General features: G+C 51.0%; 4 protein-coding genes across 4 annotated transcripts; 2 read left to right on the forward strand and 2 right to left on the reverse strand.

Annotated features, from left to right (window-relative positions):
- Positions 1–6,015: 6,015 nt before the first annotated feature.
- N7511_007645 (uncharacterized protein) lies at positions 6,016–6,735 on the forward strand (the record flags this gene model as incomplete). The annotated part of the gene is made up of 2 exons (XM_057130022.1): positions 6,016–6,189; positions 6,310–6,735. 2 exons carry the CDS (start codon positions 6,016–6,018, stop codon positions 6,733–6,735), a joined length of 600 nt encoding a protein of 199 aa, XP_056981805.1.
- A 1,005-nt stretch (positions 6,736–7,740) lies between these two features.
- Positions 7,741–10,818, reverse strand: bro1 (putative signal transduction protein BroA; the record flags this gene model as incomplete). Its single annotated transcript, XM_057130023.1, has 3 exons — positions 7,741–8,850; positions 8,900–10,487; positions 10,541–10,818. 3 exons carry the CDS (start codon positions 10,816–10,818, stop codon positions 7,741–7,743), a joined length of 2,976 nt encoding a protein of 991 aa, XP_056981806.1.
- Positions 10,819–11,372: 554 nt separating this feature from the next.
- Positions 11,373–13,132, reverse strand: N7511_007647 (putative mitochondrial DnaJ chaperone (Mdj1); the record flags this gene model as incomplete). Its single annotated transcript, XM_057130024.1, has 3 exons — positions 11,373–11,526; positions 11,579–12,849; positions 12,929–13,132. The coding sequence occupies 3 exons, from the start codon at positions 13,130–13,132 to the stop codon at positions 11,373–11,375; spliced, it is 1,629 nt and encodes a 542-aa protein (XP_056981807.1).
- A 375-nt stretch (positions 13,133–13,507) lies between these two features.
- On the forward strand, positions 13,508–16,949 carry N7511_007648 (endopeptidase La; the record flags this gene model as incomplete). The annotated part of the gene is made up of 3 exons (XM_057130025.1): positions 13,508–16,466; positions 16,525–16,742; positions 16,794–16,949. 3 exons carry the CDS (start codon positions 13,508–13,510, stop codon positions 16,947–16,949), a joined length of 3,333 nt encoding a protein of 1,110 aa, XP_056981808.1.
- Between the last annotated feature and the right edge of the window lie 756 nt (positions 16,950–17,705).

Consider the following 17,705-nt stretch of genomic DNA (forward strand, 5'->3'; position numbering starts at 1 on the left):
GCGGGTTCCAACCGTGTGTACGGAGGATTGTATGATCACAATCCAGACTCGATATGGGATCATCGATGATGTCGATGATCCCATTTCCCCGTGTCAAATCACCCGAGATGAACCCGGATAATTAGAGTAGGGATATCAAGTCAGAGGCCAAGCTAGAAGTTATAACCTGGATCCCCCCCAGGAGATAGATAAAAGGCGGATGAACGCTGATAGGCGCGGATCGTCCAATTATTGATAGTCCTGCAGCCACACAGCCGCAAAGTCGCGTATCTCGAGGGATGCGCCCTCCGGTCCAGATGGGAAGCGGTATGGGGGATGTGATATGGAGTACCTCCGTACGGAGGACATCCGGGGTGTTTGGGGGAATTTCTGTTATCTTTTGTCCCTCTTTTGCCGAATCGAGATTCCAGCCTGTCATCGGCCAACATGGTCCCATTCAGTGGTGGTTTTCCCCCCTCTGATTTAATCTATCAACTGGACTTTGATAACCGTTCCAGCACGGAGGTCTCCTAGTCCGATGTGGAGACACCCCCAGGGGGTCCTCCAAAGCCAAGGCCCAGGGTGTAGCGCCATCGGGATAACGGGATAAAGAAAGATACGCCTACTCGGCAAGCGAAACGGACTTCCCCATGTGCTGGGGCCCGGATATATGGTTGGACGATAACACGGGGAATGGGGGGGAAATGGGGGCAATGGGGAATGGGGAACGGGGAAAGACGTGGGATGACCTTATCTCGTATAAATGGCTAAAGGGGATGCGAAGGCAATAGTTGATGTTCATCAAATGTTCAGCTCGACTGTGGGCATGGGCTGTACAGGTAAAATGTTAGGGCCACCTCGCTTGATCCTGGATCCTGCATACGGAGTACAGGGGGGACCCTTAGTGGCAGATCTCGCGCATGAAATGGAGTCGATCTCAGTCAGCAGCGATACCACGAAACATGGTATGTCGGCCCGGTTGGCGCATCACGAATATATCCCCAGGAAATGCGCAAATCCTAGACATGGGCAGATGCGAGTCCGACTGGTCGCTGGCTATAATACTATGTAGCTGGGGAATGGCGCAGTTGGGGAGAAACTCCGGATTCGGAGATCTCCAGGAAGCAGGTACCAATTACCCGCTTTTTGCCGATATCAGCGATGTATAATTAGAGCATGAAACGGAGTTTCAGCTTCAGGTGACGAGTGCACTGTGCTGTATGCTGATATGTTGAGACAGATGATACGTGTACAGGATGATACTATTAGCTGCCCAGGTGAACAGCTCGGATTTCAGCTTCCGCCAGATCCCCATCTCCATATCCTAGAACGTTATTCTGCTGTATATCCCCATATCCCCATATCCCCCCGGAATGGACCATGCTCGTCTCACTTTCCCTGGAAGATCACACTCCACAATTTGGAGGTCACATCCATGTATACTCCGTACAGGCTATTGTCTCCGGAACAATCAGCGGCTATATCCATCTTCACCCCATTTTTGCGGTGATCGCCCAGCGAACTTTCAATGGCCGATATACCCGACAGTGGCGATCCTTACGTTAACACTTTCTCTTCACTACCCCGCAATCCCCGATCTACAGAGCGTATCAACGTGATCGTCATGATCGCTGGGGTCTCCAGGTCAATCCCGATATCGCTGGATTGTCGTCACGCCATCCGGGGAAGTCTGCCATCTGCAGACTATATGCAGCACTGTAGAATTTTCAAGATATGGGGCTTGGCTCCGCGTATCGCGGTCCGCCGGACGACATTCCAGGATCATGCCTGGTATGCAGATTGTCGATCTGGAGGAGAAGCCCCCCCCCAAATTAGGCAAAGATCCAGTCACCAAACGGGACGAACACGTATATAGAAAGCCAAATATACTTTATAACAGAGAGGGGAAAGAATAATGTCATGTCAAAGAAAACGCCATCTCAACCCCGGACTCTGTTATCAGTCCGGAGCCTCTGCACGTATCTCCCCAGATCAAGGGTTCAAGTGCGCGGAAACACGGAGTATACAGCGTGTCATCCCTTGCGCATCAGCGTAAGTCATGACGTGCGCAGCACCCAGAATTCGAAAGAAATCGAAAGAGGAAGAAATGGATCGGCCTATTCTCGTTCTCGCTCCGTTTATTTTTTGTTTTTTTTTTTTTTTTTTACAAAATTTCTTTTCCATTTTCTTTCCAATCGCTCTGCGTCCTCAAAATTGGAAAAATGGCGAGACCGACCTGCTCTGGCGTGGTTCCTACAGGGCGCCACTAGGCAACCGGAATTAATCCAAACGAGAAAATCACATTCAGTAGATAACGTTGAACGGTTGGAGATACACATGGGTCTACGTAACATTTATCCTCGCCCTCCCCTTTCCCAGGTTGGTACAGTGTGATCATGGCGTAAAGGTGACATCTAGTCGAGCTTGGCATGTCTCGATGTGGGGAGCAAATGAAATCCGGGGTAGGGGGACAAAGGTAAAAGGCGGCGAGACGCTTTAGCCAGGAATGTGCCTCAGGGTGTTCGGGTCCAATTACTGTATGCAGAACGGAGTAAAGAAAGAGACAAGAGGGCAACAAAAGGACCAAAAAAGGTAGGGTGGGAGAGTTGAGCGAGATAGGCACATTTACGTTTACGTTTACGTGAATGTTTCGCAGGGAATGTGTACAGTGCAACCCCAGGATTACTTAACAGACCTTGTTACCACCACGCCCTGTTCTGTTAAATCCACGGAGCCGCCAAGAGAGATCCGCACTCCACAGCTTCTGGAACGATCCTCCTCCAATTAGGGCTTGGGATGGGCTCACGCTGATATCATTGATAATTGCGGGGCCGTCATTCCGGACTCTGAGGCTATTGGTGGGATTTGGACTTTTGGTTCGGGGAAATTCATCCTATCTTGAAGGGACATGTGATATTCTGGGGGTGAGGGGGAGGGGGGGGAGCGATAGAACTAGTATAGACCAGGTGTTCAATTCACTTAGGAGCCTGATCCGTGATCTGTGACACTGTTTGGGAAAGAAAAGATGTACGTGTCCAGTTCTCGGTGAAGCCCAAGATTTATAAATAAAAAAAGCCCATTGACGGTTCCCACTCTGAGCCAATTATTACTCTTTTGGGGGTCTCGACACTCTCCCAGGATAAGTTGACTGCGATCGACATGTTCCACTCACATAGTACGGAGTAGATACAGTAGTCAGGTACCGTAGATCAATGCGACCAGGGGGGTCGAATTCTAGACCTATCTGTATTGTATAATGCATATTCAATTTTTACATTTCAGAAAAAAAAATCGTATCACATAGATCCCATCACAGTTCAAGACACCCAAAATCAGGGGATCCAGTTTGCCCCCCAGACGAACTAGATGTTCGGCCCCAATTCCCCCGGGTCAAAGGCTCAGAACAGCCCCCAAAGCCGGGCCTCACGGGTACGAACAAGCCGAATCAACAGACCCAAGCACGTGTGCCCCTCCTCCGCCCTCCACCGTCCAGCTCGAAAGGGAAATCGAAAGCAAAGGGGGGAGAAAAAAAAAATCCCCCGGGCAAAAATGGCACTACGGACACTACGGCAAAGCCGGAGTCCGCCCACGAGGTCCCAATCAGGACTTTGAGCGGGAGAGCTCCACGGGCTAAGACGATAGCTTGCGAGAGGTCGTTTCACATGTCCAGGATATTTTTCTGTGAAGGGCAACTAACTGACTGTAGACTTAGCGGCAGGGGCAAGGTTACTGTAGTGTGTTCTGTGAGTCCGTCTAATCACATGCACACAGGGGCTTATCATCCCACCGGGGAGGAGGGAGGGGAAAAGGACTTGGGTTGGGATAGTTTGGTGGCGTTTGCTCTACAGTAGCTTCAGGGACTAGGTTAGTAGGTGGTTCGGCGCTAAAGAGGGGGGAGAATGGTTTGGTGAATGCGCCCATTCATGCGTGATAGCAGCACTGCCGAGGTTGGGTAGGGTAGGGGGGATGATATGGTCCCCAGCACGGCGCCATAGCGCATTTCTGGGTGATACATGTAGATTGGACTGGACAAAGAAGGTGTACAGTAGATTGGAGATTGGGCTCTGCATGGAGATACGTCATGCATCCATGTGGTGTTCTCCAGATTGGGGCATGGCGATAAGAAAATATGGAGTAGGAATGAAGACGCTATAGGCGCTTTATATTGCTTGCCGACTACTGTGTACTGTACATGCGGTCGAGGTGCTGTTGCGTGACTGTGAACTGAAGACTGTCAGATGACGACACAGCTCACATCTAGACCAATTCTTCTGCAGGTACGGTCCGTACGGCTCTATACCTCTCTCTGTTCGCATCAGCCCATAAGGCTGGGGTAAGGAGAAGAGGACGGGAAAAGTCGGAAAGACCAAATTGTACCATTATGACACTAATTTGCAAAGACAGACCGGGTTGCGGGGCTTAGTGTCGATATTTCGGATCCACGATCTAGAGGGCTTTGGGAATGAGTCAAGGTGGCATGGGGAATCTCGGGATGGAGGCTTGGCTTGGAGCCTTTTAGGTGGGAGAGGGCTATACACTATTCTCGTCCGGAGTATCAATTCAAGGAACGAAGAGTTTTCACCCGGAGCACATACTGGAGTGAGTAACAGGAATCGAAAAAGGGGGTTTCGGTGAAGAGGGAAAAAACGGGAGTCTTCCGGGGGCGTTTTTTTCGCGGCCTTTTTTTCCTGACCTTGGTTTCCTCCCTTTTTTCCCTTTTGCCCCTCCATCGTTGCCGTGTCTGGAGCCGCGCCGAGAGGTATCGGCGAAATGGCTCTCGGCATCGCCGTGCCGAGTGTCGGGTTCGCTTTGTTGTGTATTCGGGGTGTTTTCCCCATGCTGATTGCCCCTTTTCCTATGGGTCAGGTTGTACCGTCTTGTATGGATACGAAATGAAAAATTGTTATCCGAGATTCCTCCGAGGGTCGGAAGTGGCCAGTCCGGGGTGAAATGGTGTACGGATATCCCCCTACTGTATGCAAGTGATCCCTAGTGATCCCTAGTTCAAGGCACGTTCGCCCCCTCTGGCAGGCTAACAATGCTTGTGTCTCGTTGTGTACCTCGGGATACCTCCCTCATCTTGACCCTGGTCTTTTAGGTCTATTAGGTAAGGAAGAGAACGTTTTGCCGTCCTTTTCTCCGCATGTAGCGGTGAAGCCGTGTGGAGTCCCGAGTCGCGGGGATCAGATAAAAAGGAGTTGGCTATCGGGCGAGAATGAGGGAAGAGGGATTAGCAGGTTTGTCTGGTTTGCAGGAATGGGGGTCTTGGGAACGGTTTGCTATTGTAACTGGGAACTGATGGACGAATGATACGTTCGTAGCGAGTGGACTCCATGTTTATAATTCAGAGACAACGTCTTACTTACATCACCTTCGTCAGCTTGTCCGAGTGGTTAAGGAGCTAGACTTGAATTTCGCATTTGAGATATCTAGTGGGTTCGCCCGCGTACGTTCGAACCGTGCAGCTGACGTTTCTTTTTTTTTGTTTCGTTCTGGAAATCCTACTAGTTACGTACTTCCAACTATACATATATAAGGCCAGGCTGGAATGTATTCTTATCAATGCCTGGCTCTCTTCGTATTTTCTTTCCAAAACATTCTGCCGCTCTAACGGAATTCCGGCACTAGAATGGCCAGACACATCATTCCCATTGATATTAACGTTATATGGGTTGTACATGACGAGGGTTTCCGCGCGTAGCTGCATCAGCCTCACGCGAGTCGCGCACCCAGTCAATAGGCATTGGATCACCCTATGAACAAGCCAGAGCATCCTACTAACACACCGATCTATCTGATACCCCAAACCTGAGGCATGCCTCGAAAGCGGAAATGACGTTTCTGCCCTGCCCGGCCGCCTGGGGAAACGAGAATCTCAAGTGTCAATTCAGAGCTAACAAGTCCATTCACCCAATCTGACACGATACAGCGAGTCTCTACATGATTCACTCCCATCTCCAACCCCTCCACAACTCCCTGAGCCCTGAACAACAACCCCCCATCCAGTAACCTTCAAGCCTCGAGCTCCGGCACGCAATGGCTCCCCCGCGCCAGCGCACCACGGCCATAGTCGACGACTCGAGATCCGAAGCTTCCAGCGGCACAAGAGAATACAAGAATCCCCCCAAGAGTCGCAGAGCAGCAGCAACCAAGGACAAAGCCTCGGTGACTAGCGCGCCGGTCGATCAGATCGTGGATGATCAGCCTCGAGTATGTAGCCGCCGGTTTTGTCTTTTTGTCCCAATCGCTCTCCTTTTCCACTCCCCCCAATCCAAACCCAACACCCTAACACCCCCCTTTTTACCTCTCATCTAACCTTCTAATTCTTAGCTCCCCTGGTCCGACCTCCCCCTCGAAATCCTCCACTCATACCGCCACGTCCACAAACTCCCCACCCCAAGCGCCTTCGCAAGCGATTACTCGCGCACCATCCTGTCACAGGGTATCGGGCTCCGCTCACCGACTTCCCTCGCTGCTCGCCGCGCTCAATCGTCCTCCTCCCACAACCACACTTACCCCCATACCCATGCTCACACCCATGTCCACAGTGGTCACCGCGGCCGCAATGGCGAGTCGGGTGACTCGCTGCGTCGCATTGTTGGCCAGGACCGTGTGAGCAAGGATCAATTTGCGCTGGTTGTTCGTAGACACTTCAACAGTGCTGGGCTGTCGGAGCAGGAAACGATTGCGCGGTTCTTGTATACCGTGCGTGAGGAACGGAGGGGGAGGCAGTTCCGATTGCGGTTTCAGCCGTAACCTGGGCTTGTCTGATTCGGGTGCATGTTAGGGTAAGGAGTTTTCGTGTCGTCTGCTTTAGTCTTGTTGGGGTTGGGTTGGGATCTTGTCTTGCTTTTGTCGGGACTTGATTCCTTGGTCCCTGCTCTCTGCTGTCTGCTCTCTGCTCTCGGGGTGCTTGCTGGTGTCTGAATACACTGTCGGCATGCTTCGGCTTTCTGCGGAGGCGGTGATCTATCTTCCCTTTCCTTTTCTTGTTCTTACGTTAAGATACCCATCAGCGTTTTGTGTGTTTTGTCGGTTGGTTCGCTCCCTCTTACTATGTACACTTTTGCATATACTATAATCCGTGTTTGAGCCACTACTATAGCTTATATTATATCTTTTCTTCTACGCTTTTCCCACATAGTTCCGTTCTTTCAATTGGGCAAGGCTACGGATTCCATTACGTCGTCAGATTTATATATCTCACTAGTCGGGCATTGCTTGAAGATCTACCCAAGGTGATCAACAGCGCATAGCAACCAACGAACATGGACATCCAACCTATGACATCAAGCCCTGAACATCACTGCATGGGTACCTGACCAACCTGCAGCACTAAAACCTTAAATGAAAGCACCGCATATACATCCGGAGTAAAGATGACCAGCAACCAAATGAGCAATGACTTACAACTTATGGCTTGTATTTCATTCATCATGTACATAAAATAATTAAATCTCCCCTCTAACAGGACAGAAATAAAATAAAAAATCAAGAAACAAACGACAAGAAACATCACATCCAATGCGAAGGCAAAAGGACAAGGAAAAAAAAGCCCCCAGACCAAACCGAAGGTATTGAACGTCAGCTCAACTAGACAGATGAGGTCTGATCACTCTAACTTCCAAGTCCTCTATTACTCGTTCGCAAACGCCGAGATGTATGCCTTTCCTCCCATTGGTCCATTTTGACTTGATCCGATCCATCCCTGCTAATCCAATCCAATCCAAGTAATGAAGACCATGTCCTTGAATAGAGTACCTATTTCCAGGCATTCAGACCAGCCCATGGATCACCGCCAGTGTTGGGCTGGGGTTGGGATTGCGAGGGTGCCTTGTGATGGGCATATGGCGGTCTACCCTGGGCATAGCCGCCTGGTCCAGATGGGTAGGAGCCTCCAGAGGGAGGGTAGGATGTCTGCTGGGGACGTGGAGGGGGAGGGGGCGGGATGTAGCCGTGCGGCGACATGTAGTGCGAGGGTTGGGCGCCTGCAGTTGGAGGAACGGGAGTGCTAGAGTTGGAGTAGCCCCCGTACGGGGCGGGGGTGGAGGAGAAGAATTGCTGGTTTGGGGGTGGGGACACGGGAGTTTGATAGGGGTATGCCATGGGGTTGTAGCCTTCGGATAGGGGAGCTGCGGCGCCTTGCTGGAAGTGCTGGGTTGGTTGATATGGCGCTCCCTGGCCGCCCATGTATTGTCCGTAGGGTGCAGGTGAATGGGAGAGAGGTCCACCGGTGGGTGGGTAGCGGGGTGACATCTTTGGAGAGGGACCTGTTCCATAGGCTGGGGTCTGTACAGGTGGAGGGGGTGATTTGACCTTGGAAGGAGGTCCTGATGCTGCAGATGGTGAAGTTGAGCTCTTGGGCTCCGTGGAGAGACGTTCCATCAGTTGGCGCAGTTTCTCTCTTTCGCGTTCTTCTTGCTCAGAAACACCGCTGGCCTTATCGCGTTCGATCTGGCTTAGAAGTTGAGCACCTTCTGACCGACGGTTGTTGAGGAAAGTCTCGACATTCTTGCGAAGGCTGTCCACATTGTCCGTCATGTCCTTATAGAAGGTTTTTGCTTGAGCAATGCCCGACGAAAGCCCATTGAAAGCTTCGTAAACCTTCTTGTATCGAGCCATTACTGAGTTGCGTTGCCGCGTAATGGACTCATATTTCGACTGCTCGCCTTGAACTCGCTTGTCTTGAAGGAGATCACCGTAAATTTTGGTAAGCTCCTTCATTAAAGAAGACTGTTTGTGGTTTGCCTGAAGAAGTCGGTTCTGGTGCGGCCGGAATTTTTCGAGCTCAGCATCGAAGAGTTGACTTTCCTGGCCAGTAATTGACTTCTTGTTTAGGATGAGGACGTTCGAGATATCATCAGTGTGAATCTGGCATATAGTCAGAAATTGCCGTGAAGGGATGCGCTAGAATACTCACCTTATCCTTGAGGTCTTTGAGAACTTGAGACCGCTCTCGCTTTACAAGGTTCAATTTCTTCAGAATCTCTTCCACCTTGGCAATCTGTTCAGCAACAGATGCACCGCCTTCATCATACACGTCATCCAACAGGCTACCTTCGGCTGGACTAGCGACACCGTTCTTTCCCTTGCTTTGTTTCGAGCCAGCTTTGATCAACCCGCGCTGGAACAGCACATCAGCCTCATCTGTCTCTCCCGCAGACCGCATTTCATCGAAATCAGTCTCGTATTGACGCAGTGTGGAGGAGAGCTGTGAATCGCTGGCGCTGGCTTCGTTGATAGTGTCCCGATATGCGCGAACATCTCCGCGAAGTGTCGTATTGAGTCGAGCACTTGGCTGCTGGCTCCAATCCGCGCCATACTTGGAGCGCATTTTCTCACAGACGCTTTCCTCCAGATCGAGCTGTTTAGAGCACTGGTCCAGTTGCGACAAAACTTCAGCCTTGCGATCTTGCAAATCGTCAAAAGCTCTGTGAAATGGCTTGTGGCCAGCAAGCTCTGAACACCAGCGGCGAAATTCTTCGTCTACTGACATTTCCTGGTTCATGCCTCCCTTAAGGATATTGAGACTGCCGGGTAGCTTCAGATAATCCAGGCTGGCGGCCATCTCACCATTGGCGGTTTCAACCTTTTCGGTTTCGGCTCGAATTAACTTGGCTTTTTCTTCATCATATAGACTGGCAGTTTCGGTAACAGACATGGGTACCAGCTTCTGGAAGATATCGGGTCCAATGATACGCTGAATATCCTGACCTTGATACAATTCACTAACAGGAATAGCCTTGGCGGCAGGAAGCTTGGCGACGGCTGAGAGACCAGCCTCATTTGGAACCGGCTGGTGATAAATGAAGTCATTGTCCTTGATCATAGTAGCAAGCTGGGACTGCACATTTGTTTGGTTGTGCTTAATGAGCTCCATCAGAGCAGGTCCAGAATCTGCTGTCAAATTGGAGGTCACGGGAGCTGTCGAGGGGAAGGTCTTTGCCCAGCTCAGGGCAGTGGCGGATTGCTTGTCGGCCATTTGAAGACGAGCAATCGCAACGCCGTGTGATCCGCTCTCGCTGTCCGCAATCGCCTGGTAGTAAGATGCAACTGATCCCATATGCGCAGCCTTGGCCTGAACGACGATCGACCACACCTTGTCGAACACGTTCTTGCCGACAAAGTCCTGCATGGTTTCCGCACCCTGTGAGTAAAGATATGCTGCCTGTCCAGCCAACTTAGCCAAGAACCCAGGCTTCTTTCCATCCGCCACTTGCTTCTCGAAAAAAACCTCCTGCGCTTGGGCGAGTGTAACATGGATCAATGTTTTGACCGTATCCCGATTAAGGTCGGTAGACGGGGCATGCAAGAAGTTCTCATTTATGTAGGTGAACATGCCAGCGGAGGCTTGGAAGGAGTGGTAGGCAGTCTTGACACCAGTATCGTCGGCCCGATTCTGGTTGGCGGCATGGCAGGACAGGACAGCGGAGATATTGAAGATGATTGATGCCTTCTCGTAGGCCAGGGAATATTGAGACGTAGGTTTGTGGGTGAACGCATCGTACCTATATGATAAATTCGTTGGCGCAATTCTATATGTAGGAGTGGCACACCTTACCAAGTGAACGAGATCTTGATGTGGTTCTCATCGACGGGAAACCGGAGGTCCAACAGCTCCAGTTGGCCATAATACCGATACAACAGATCGCGACCGGTAGCGCTATCATTTCCTGCGCCCCTCATATCTTGACGAAGTCGGTTGAGGGTCACACATTCTTGGCTGTACCGTTCGGCGTCCTCGCCATATGTCTGTCGGATGTAATCCTTGAGGGGTTGAATCCAATCGATCTCGTTGGTCTGCTTCAGCGGACACGAAAGCATCGGCGACTGAACCATTTTGGATGGTTGTCAGGAGCAATCTGCTCCCATCCAACTTATTAAAAACTGTAAGAGAGGAAGCGTGAGGGACAAGGGGGGGGTCTAAAGCGCCGTGTCTGAGGGGCTTGGAGTCGAGGCTGTGGGGTAAGGGAGACGGAAAGTCGCCGCCTAATGGGTCCTGTTTCAATGACGTCGATTGGGGTTCAGGATCTGAAAGCACATGAAATGAGAAGATTGGAAAAGAATAGGGGGTGCCTGGAATGTTGGAGGAAGGTAAGGTGGGATGTGATATCCGTGTCTTGATGGGCGGCAAGCCCCAGGTCACCATACACATCTACTCTCCTACTGACTGTATACTCCGAACATCAACATCACATACAACATAAGCATTTACCATTTACATAGAAACATATTATAGTGGAATGGAGAACTTCATAACCACCTAACTCTTGATAATAATACAGTATTCTGCCCCCAAGACCCTCCTAGGCAGAACAGGTCCCCAATATCGCCGGCGCTATGACATGGGTGAGGTAAATACAAACGGATATAAAGTACATGATTTACATATTTCAGCTCGACTTTTTCGAGTCATCCTTGGAATCGGTGTTGCCATCCTTGTCCTTGGTGTCCTTGGTGTCCTTCTTATTGGCTTCATAGTTCTCGCCCGTAAGTCGGTGCCAAACAGACTTCAGGAAGCCTTCGTTCTCGGAGCTCGGTGCAGAGCTGGAAGAGGTCAGTTATGGCCAATTGATGCATAGATAATTTCAAATCTTACCTGTCCTTGTCGGCGTTGAAGTTCATTGTCCGCTTCGCGGTCTTGTCGTTCATCTCATCTGCAAGAACTTCCAGGATGGTTCGCTGGTTACCGGTCAAGTATTTAGGCATTGCTACCTTGAACTCGACCTTGAGATCACCATTAGGAGTGTAGCCGCGTGCCCGAGCACCAAGCTTCTTCATTCCCATTCCAGACAGGGTAATCCGGTCACCAGTACCAGTACCCGTAGCGACCTTAACCTTGACCTCGCTCTCGAGGGTTGGGATAGTCACCTCACCACCAAGAATGGCAGTAGTGAGAGGAATTGAAGCCGTATAGAGAATGTCAGATCCAGAGCGACTGAACCGAGAGTCCGGAGCCACGCGAATGGAGACGTAAAGATCACCGGGCTTGGTCCGGGCCCCGGGGGGAACAGCTGATCCAGTGGGAGGTCTGTCACCTTCACCGGTCACCCGCAAACGCATGCCATCCTCAACACCTCCGGGGATGTCGACCTTGATAGTCTTGCGTTCCCTGACAACACCGTTTCCACGGCATGGACGGCATTCAGACCCACGAGGGGCGGACATACCAGCACCGCCACAAGCATCGCAAGTAGCGGCAACCTGGAAGCCTCCCTGCATGAGGTGGACGCGTGTACCGGTACCATTGCACTGCTTACATTGGGACCGCTTGGTGCCTTCCTTCAAGCCGTCACCTTTGCAAGTTCCGCACTCAGTCAAAGGAGTGATGACAATGTCCTGGGAAGTGCCCTTGGCGGCATCCATGAACGAGATGTTGGTCTGGACCTCGATATCTTCACCAACAAGTATCTGTTCCTGGAAGGGGTTGCCCCGACCCCGAGGCCCACGACGCGCTCCGCCAGTGAACGCGCCAAACAGATCCTCGAAGTTGATATCACCGGAAAATCCTCCACCAAAGCCACCTCCGCCAAATCCACCACCACCGAAGCCACCACCGAAGCCATGGAATCCTCCTGCACCGGCGAATGGGTTGCCACCGCTTGGGTCGAATCCGCCGTTCTGATCAAAGGCCGCCGAGCCAAATTTGTCGTAGTTCTCACGCTTTTTGGCGTCGGACAGTAGTTCGTAAGCTGTTTGGGCCTCGGAAAACTTGTCCTTCGCTTGAGGGTCCTTGTTGGTATCCGGGTGGTATTTCTTGGCTAGTCCGTAGTAGGCCTTCTTGATATCGCCGGCAGAAGCCTTCTTGTCGACGCCGAGGACTTTGTAGGGATCGGCGACGGCCAAAAGGGGGGAAGTAGTGTGAAAAGACTGCAGGTAGGTAATTCATTAGTATCAATGTCTGATGAGACCCGAGCCGATGACGATATAGAATCTTGTGATAACGTACCCGAGCGGAAGTCACCAAGGAATCCTTTCTTTTGCAGACGCCTTCCCGCAGACGTCGAGCCGGAGAAGCGGAGGCAGTGGCATGGTAATTTCTGCTCTGAGATCGCACACTAGTGGTGGAGGTCTGGTTCGAGCATTGTCGCTGGGTTCGCAACAGACGCGCGGGGAGAGCCGCGGCCTTGGGGAATGCCGTCGATGGATTCATGGATAGCAATAGCCGGATAACGGTTGGCTATACTGGAGAGAGACAATGCGAATGACAGAGGATATCAAAATGAAGGACGGTAACAATAAGGAAAACAGTCGAGCCAATGATCTCTAACTCATTACTCTCCTGTTCACAGAAGCTTCGAGTTCTTCGGAAGAGAGAAGTTTATCGGAAAAACGTGATGCCGGGGCGATGATGAAAGAGCTGCTTACCGAAGCAATTGGGGTGCTCCGACTACGGAATTCCAGCTTCCACTCTCCACCTTTTCTATTCTCCATCCCTTTAAGAGCTGTGTGCTACGGGCTGTTCACAGCTTTCTCTACCCTTTCAGACTTCTTTACCGCCCGTCCCTTCATCGCATAATCCAGGAGCATGCTCCGCGGCCAGACCCTCCCCTGGAGAGCTGCGCTCCACCAAACGCCTCGAGCTCTCCTCCGACGCCCATTTCTTGCTTCTCCGAGATACAATGCAAGCTTCCGGTCAGCACTAGCTTCAGCCCGCCTCGGAAACTCCATCCCTTCGACCTCCCGCGCTTTCTCTGTAAGCTCCATCCGGCGACGAGAGAAACCCCCACCAGAGGACCCGAAGGACGAACCGGAAGAACAGGAGACCAGCCAGGACGATAAAAGCACAGAAAAAGCCCCAGAGTCACGGCGAAAAGCATCTGACTCAGGGAAGAACGTCCCTTCTGCAGACGGGGCAGGCTCCACTCGGAGAAAAGACCGGTCATCCGAAAAAGAGCAACGCGCGGTAGAGGAGGAAGGCAAAAAGGAAGCCAACACATCAGATGCAAAGGCAGACTCGAGAAATGGACCCTCGCCTATCCCGCCGAGTGATGGCCCAGCCGACTCGAAACCCAGTGGCGCAAGCAGTGGAGGTAATAGCGGGAACGATGACAGCGGCAAGAAGGGGAAGAAGGGATCCAGCGACAAGGCTTTACAAAAGCCATCGGTGCCGGACGTTTATCCTCAAGTGATGGCAATTCCCATTGCGAAGCGCCCGCTATTCCCCGGATTCTATAAAGCTATTACCATCCGTGACCCGAATGTGGCCACTGCGATTCAAGACATGATGAAACGGGGTCAGCCATATGTCGGAGCATTCTTGTTCAAAGATGAAAACGCTGACGGCGATGTCATCGAGAATATGGATGACGTTTATGATACCGGTGTCTTCGCTCAGATCACTGCCGCATACCCTCTCCGCGGGGAGGCCAGCGGTGTAACGGCAGTCCTATACCCTCATCGCCGTATCAAAATCTCATCCCTACTTCCTCCCGCCGAGACTACAAAGGGCGCTCCACCTACGTCCGAAGACAAGACTACCGAAAAGCGTGGCGATGTCGTGGCCAGCTTCGAGGAGGGAACTCCCGAGCCCGCTCCTAAAGATCTTCACGAGCCCACATCATTCTTACGGAAACACCCTGTCAGCTTGGTCAATGTGGAGAACCTGGTTGAAGAGCCGTTCGACAAAAAAGCCGGCATCATTCGTGCTGTGACCAGTGAAATCGTAAACGTATGCAAGGAGATCGCCACCTTGAACCCGTTGTTCCGTGACCAGATCTCAGCCTTTTACACTGATCAATTTCCCGGAAACTTGAGCGACGAACCAGCTAAATTGGCTGATTTTGCCGCTGCTGTTTCCGCTGGTGAGTTGCATGAAATGCAGGAGGTTCTCGAAACAATGAACATCGAGGAGCGTCTTCCCAAGGCTCTTGTTGTTCTGAAGAAGGAATTGATGAACGCCCAACTACAATCTAAGATCACCAAAGATGTCGAAGCCAAGATTCAGAAACGCCAGCGTGAGTACTGGCTCATGGAACAGATGAAGGGGATCAAGAGAGAGCTTGGCATCGAATCTGATGGAAAGGACAAGCTGGTTGAGAAGTTCAAGGAGAAGGCCGAGAAGCTTGCCATGCCTGAGGCTGTCAAGAAGGTCTTTGACGAAGAGATCAACAAGCTCGCTCACCTTGAGCCTGCCGCATCTGAGTTCAATGTCACCCGTAACTACCTGGACTGGCTCACCCAAATCCCTTGGGGGCAGAAGAGCGTGGAGAACTTCGGAATCAAGAACGCCACAAGTGTTCTAGACGAGGATCACTATGGTCTCAAGGATGTCAAGGATCGTATTCTTGAGTTCATTGCCGTTGGCAAGCTTCGTGGAACTGTTGAAGGAAAGATCCTTTGTCTCGTTGGTCCTCCTGGTGTTGGAAAGACTAGTATTGGAAAGTCAGTGGCTCGTGCCCTGAACAGACAATACTACCGCTTCTCTGTGGGTGGCTTGACAGATGTTGCCGAGATCAAGGGTCACCGACGGACCTACGTGGGTGCCTTACCTGGACGCATTATTCAAGCGCTGAAGAAATGTCAAACCGAGAACCCTCTGATCCTCATCGACGAGGTGGACAAGATTGGTCGTGGTCACCAGGGCGATCCATCCTCGGCTTTGCTTGAGCTCCTCGACCCGGAACAGAATAGCTCATTCTTGGACCATTACATGGATGTCCCTGTGGATTTGTCCAAGGTCCTTTTCGTATGCACGGCCAATGTGACTGACACCATTCCTCGGCCATTGCTAGACCGAATGGAGCTCATCGAATTGTCTGGATACGTGGCGGACGAAAAGATGGCAATCGCCGAGAAATACTTGGCACCTGCCGCTCGGGAGCTGACAGGTCTGAAAGATGTCGACGTGAACCTTGAGAAAGAAGCTATTGAGGAGTTGATTAAGTCTTATTGCCGTGAAAGCGGTGTTCGCAACCTGAAAAAGCAAATCGAGAAGGTCTACCGCAAGGCGGCATTCAAGATCGTCCAAGATCTAGGCGAGGATATTATGTCAGAGGAGGCTGCCTTGACCGACGAGGGCAAGGCTGCCGCCGAGGAGGCAAAGGAGCACGAGCCGACTGATCCCGCTCAGACTCCCATTGAGCCCGAGAAGTCGACCACCGAGACCCCCCGGCTTGCCCTGAAGGTTCCAGATAATGTCCACCTCAGCATCGGCAAGAGCACATTGAAGGACTATGTCGGACCCGCAGTCTTCACTTCCGATCGACTGTACGACAAGTTCCCCCCTGGTGTCACTATGGGTCTCGCCTGGACCAGCATGGGTGGAGCAGCCCTGTACGTTGAATGTATCCTGGAGAATGCGTTGACCCACAACTCGCGACCCGGGCTTGAAATCACCGGTAACCTTCAAAACGTGATGAAGGAGTCTACTCACATTGCATACTCGTTTGCTAAGTCTGTCATGGCTCGGCAATTCCCCGAAAACCAATTCTTTGAGAAGGCCAAGGTTCACTTGCACTGTCCCGAAGGAGCTGTCCCTAAGGATGGTAAGTAATCTCGCTATGACCTATCATAATTCATTGTTCGAAAGCTGACCACAAATAGGCCCCTCTGCTGGTATCACGATGGCCAGTGCCTTGTTGTCCTTGGCTCTGAACCACTCTCTTGAGCCTACTGTTGCCATGACCGGAGAATTGACCGTCACTGGTAAGGTTCTTCGCATCGGAGGTTTGCGAGAGAAGACCGTCGCCGCTCGTCGGGCTGGTGCCACAAAGATCCTCTTCCCAGCAGACAACACATCTGACTGGCTTGAGCTACCTGAAGTAAGTCACCGCTTTCCCCAGCTGAACGACCAAGGCTAATAAATCCCCAAGAACATCAAGAAGGGTATTGAAGGCCACCCAGTGAATTGGTACTCGGAAGTGTTTGATCTTCTCTTCCCTGGCCTCGACCAAGAGGCTGCCCGCACAGTCTGGCAAAAGGCCCTGGCCAAGCCAGAGAAGGAGAGCCGAAACACAGATGACGAGTAAAGCGCCACTTGATTGCCCTAGTTTTGAGTCTGCTTTGAGTCATGTCGTATATACCTGTTTTTTTATTACTTTGTATAGCTTTTTGTGTGATTTACGGGACGTGTATATCGCGTCTTTCAGTGTCCTTCGACACGGAATGCATGGTCAGGAGTTAAGGGACTTTTGCCTAGACCTTTCAGATCCATGAGATGTACGGACTAGAGAGAGCCAAATGAACGATTACTCCACTCAACATGTGAATTAAATCTAATATTTTCATTGGCTGTGCGGAAAGGAAGGCGTTGAGCTTAACTTGATCTACGGCTGTGTAGTTATAGACCTTAATTCACTTCTTTCAGACACCCATTTCTATTGTATTGATAAATAAATGTGGATCGCCGCAATTGTCAAATGCTATAAATTTGTTATAAGATAAACAGAAATTGCACTATAGGTGAGGTTGAATCTGCACTTGCTGTGAGAAGTAGGGTTCATAATCTGTTCGCTTTTTCATTCGCATTTGCATAAAAGCAGCAATTATCAAGGCCACTAATAAATGGGCAAACAAGATTTACCAAAGAGAAATGGAATTCAAGCTGAACAAATGCCTGAAACCTCAGGGTTATCTAAAGATCAAGGTGTAGACACTGTATATTGGCCTATGACCTCTACTATACTTTCTTGGGTGGGTTTGTTTACTAACTCCTCTAATCAGAATCAACTGTTTACTAATACGATTGGAATGCCATGATCTATAGGATTTTTTCTCAGATGAAG

Source organism: Penicillium nucicola, assembly GCF_028828085.1.
Source record: "Penicillium nucicola strain IBT 29836 chromosome Unknown utg000008l, whole genome shotgun sequence".
NCBI lineage: Eukaryota > Fungi > Ascomycota > Eurotiomycetes > Eurotiales > Aspergillaceae > Penicillium > Penicillium nucicola.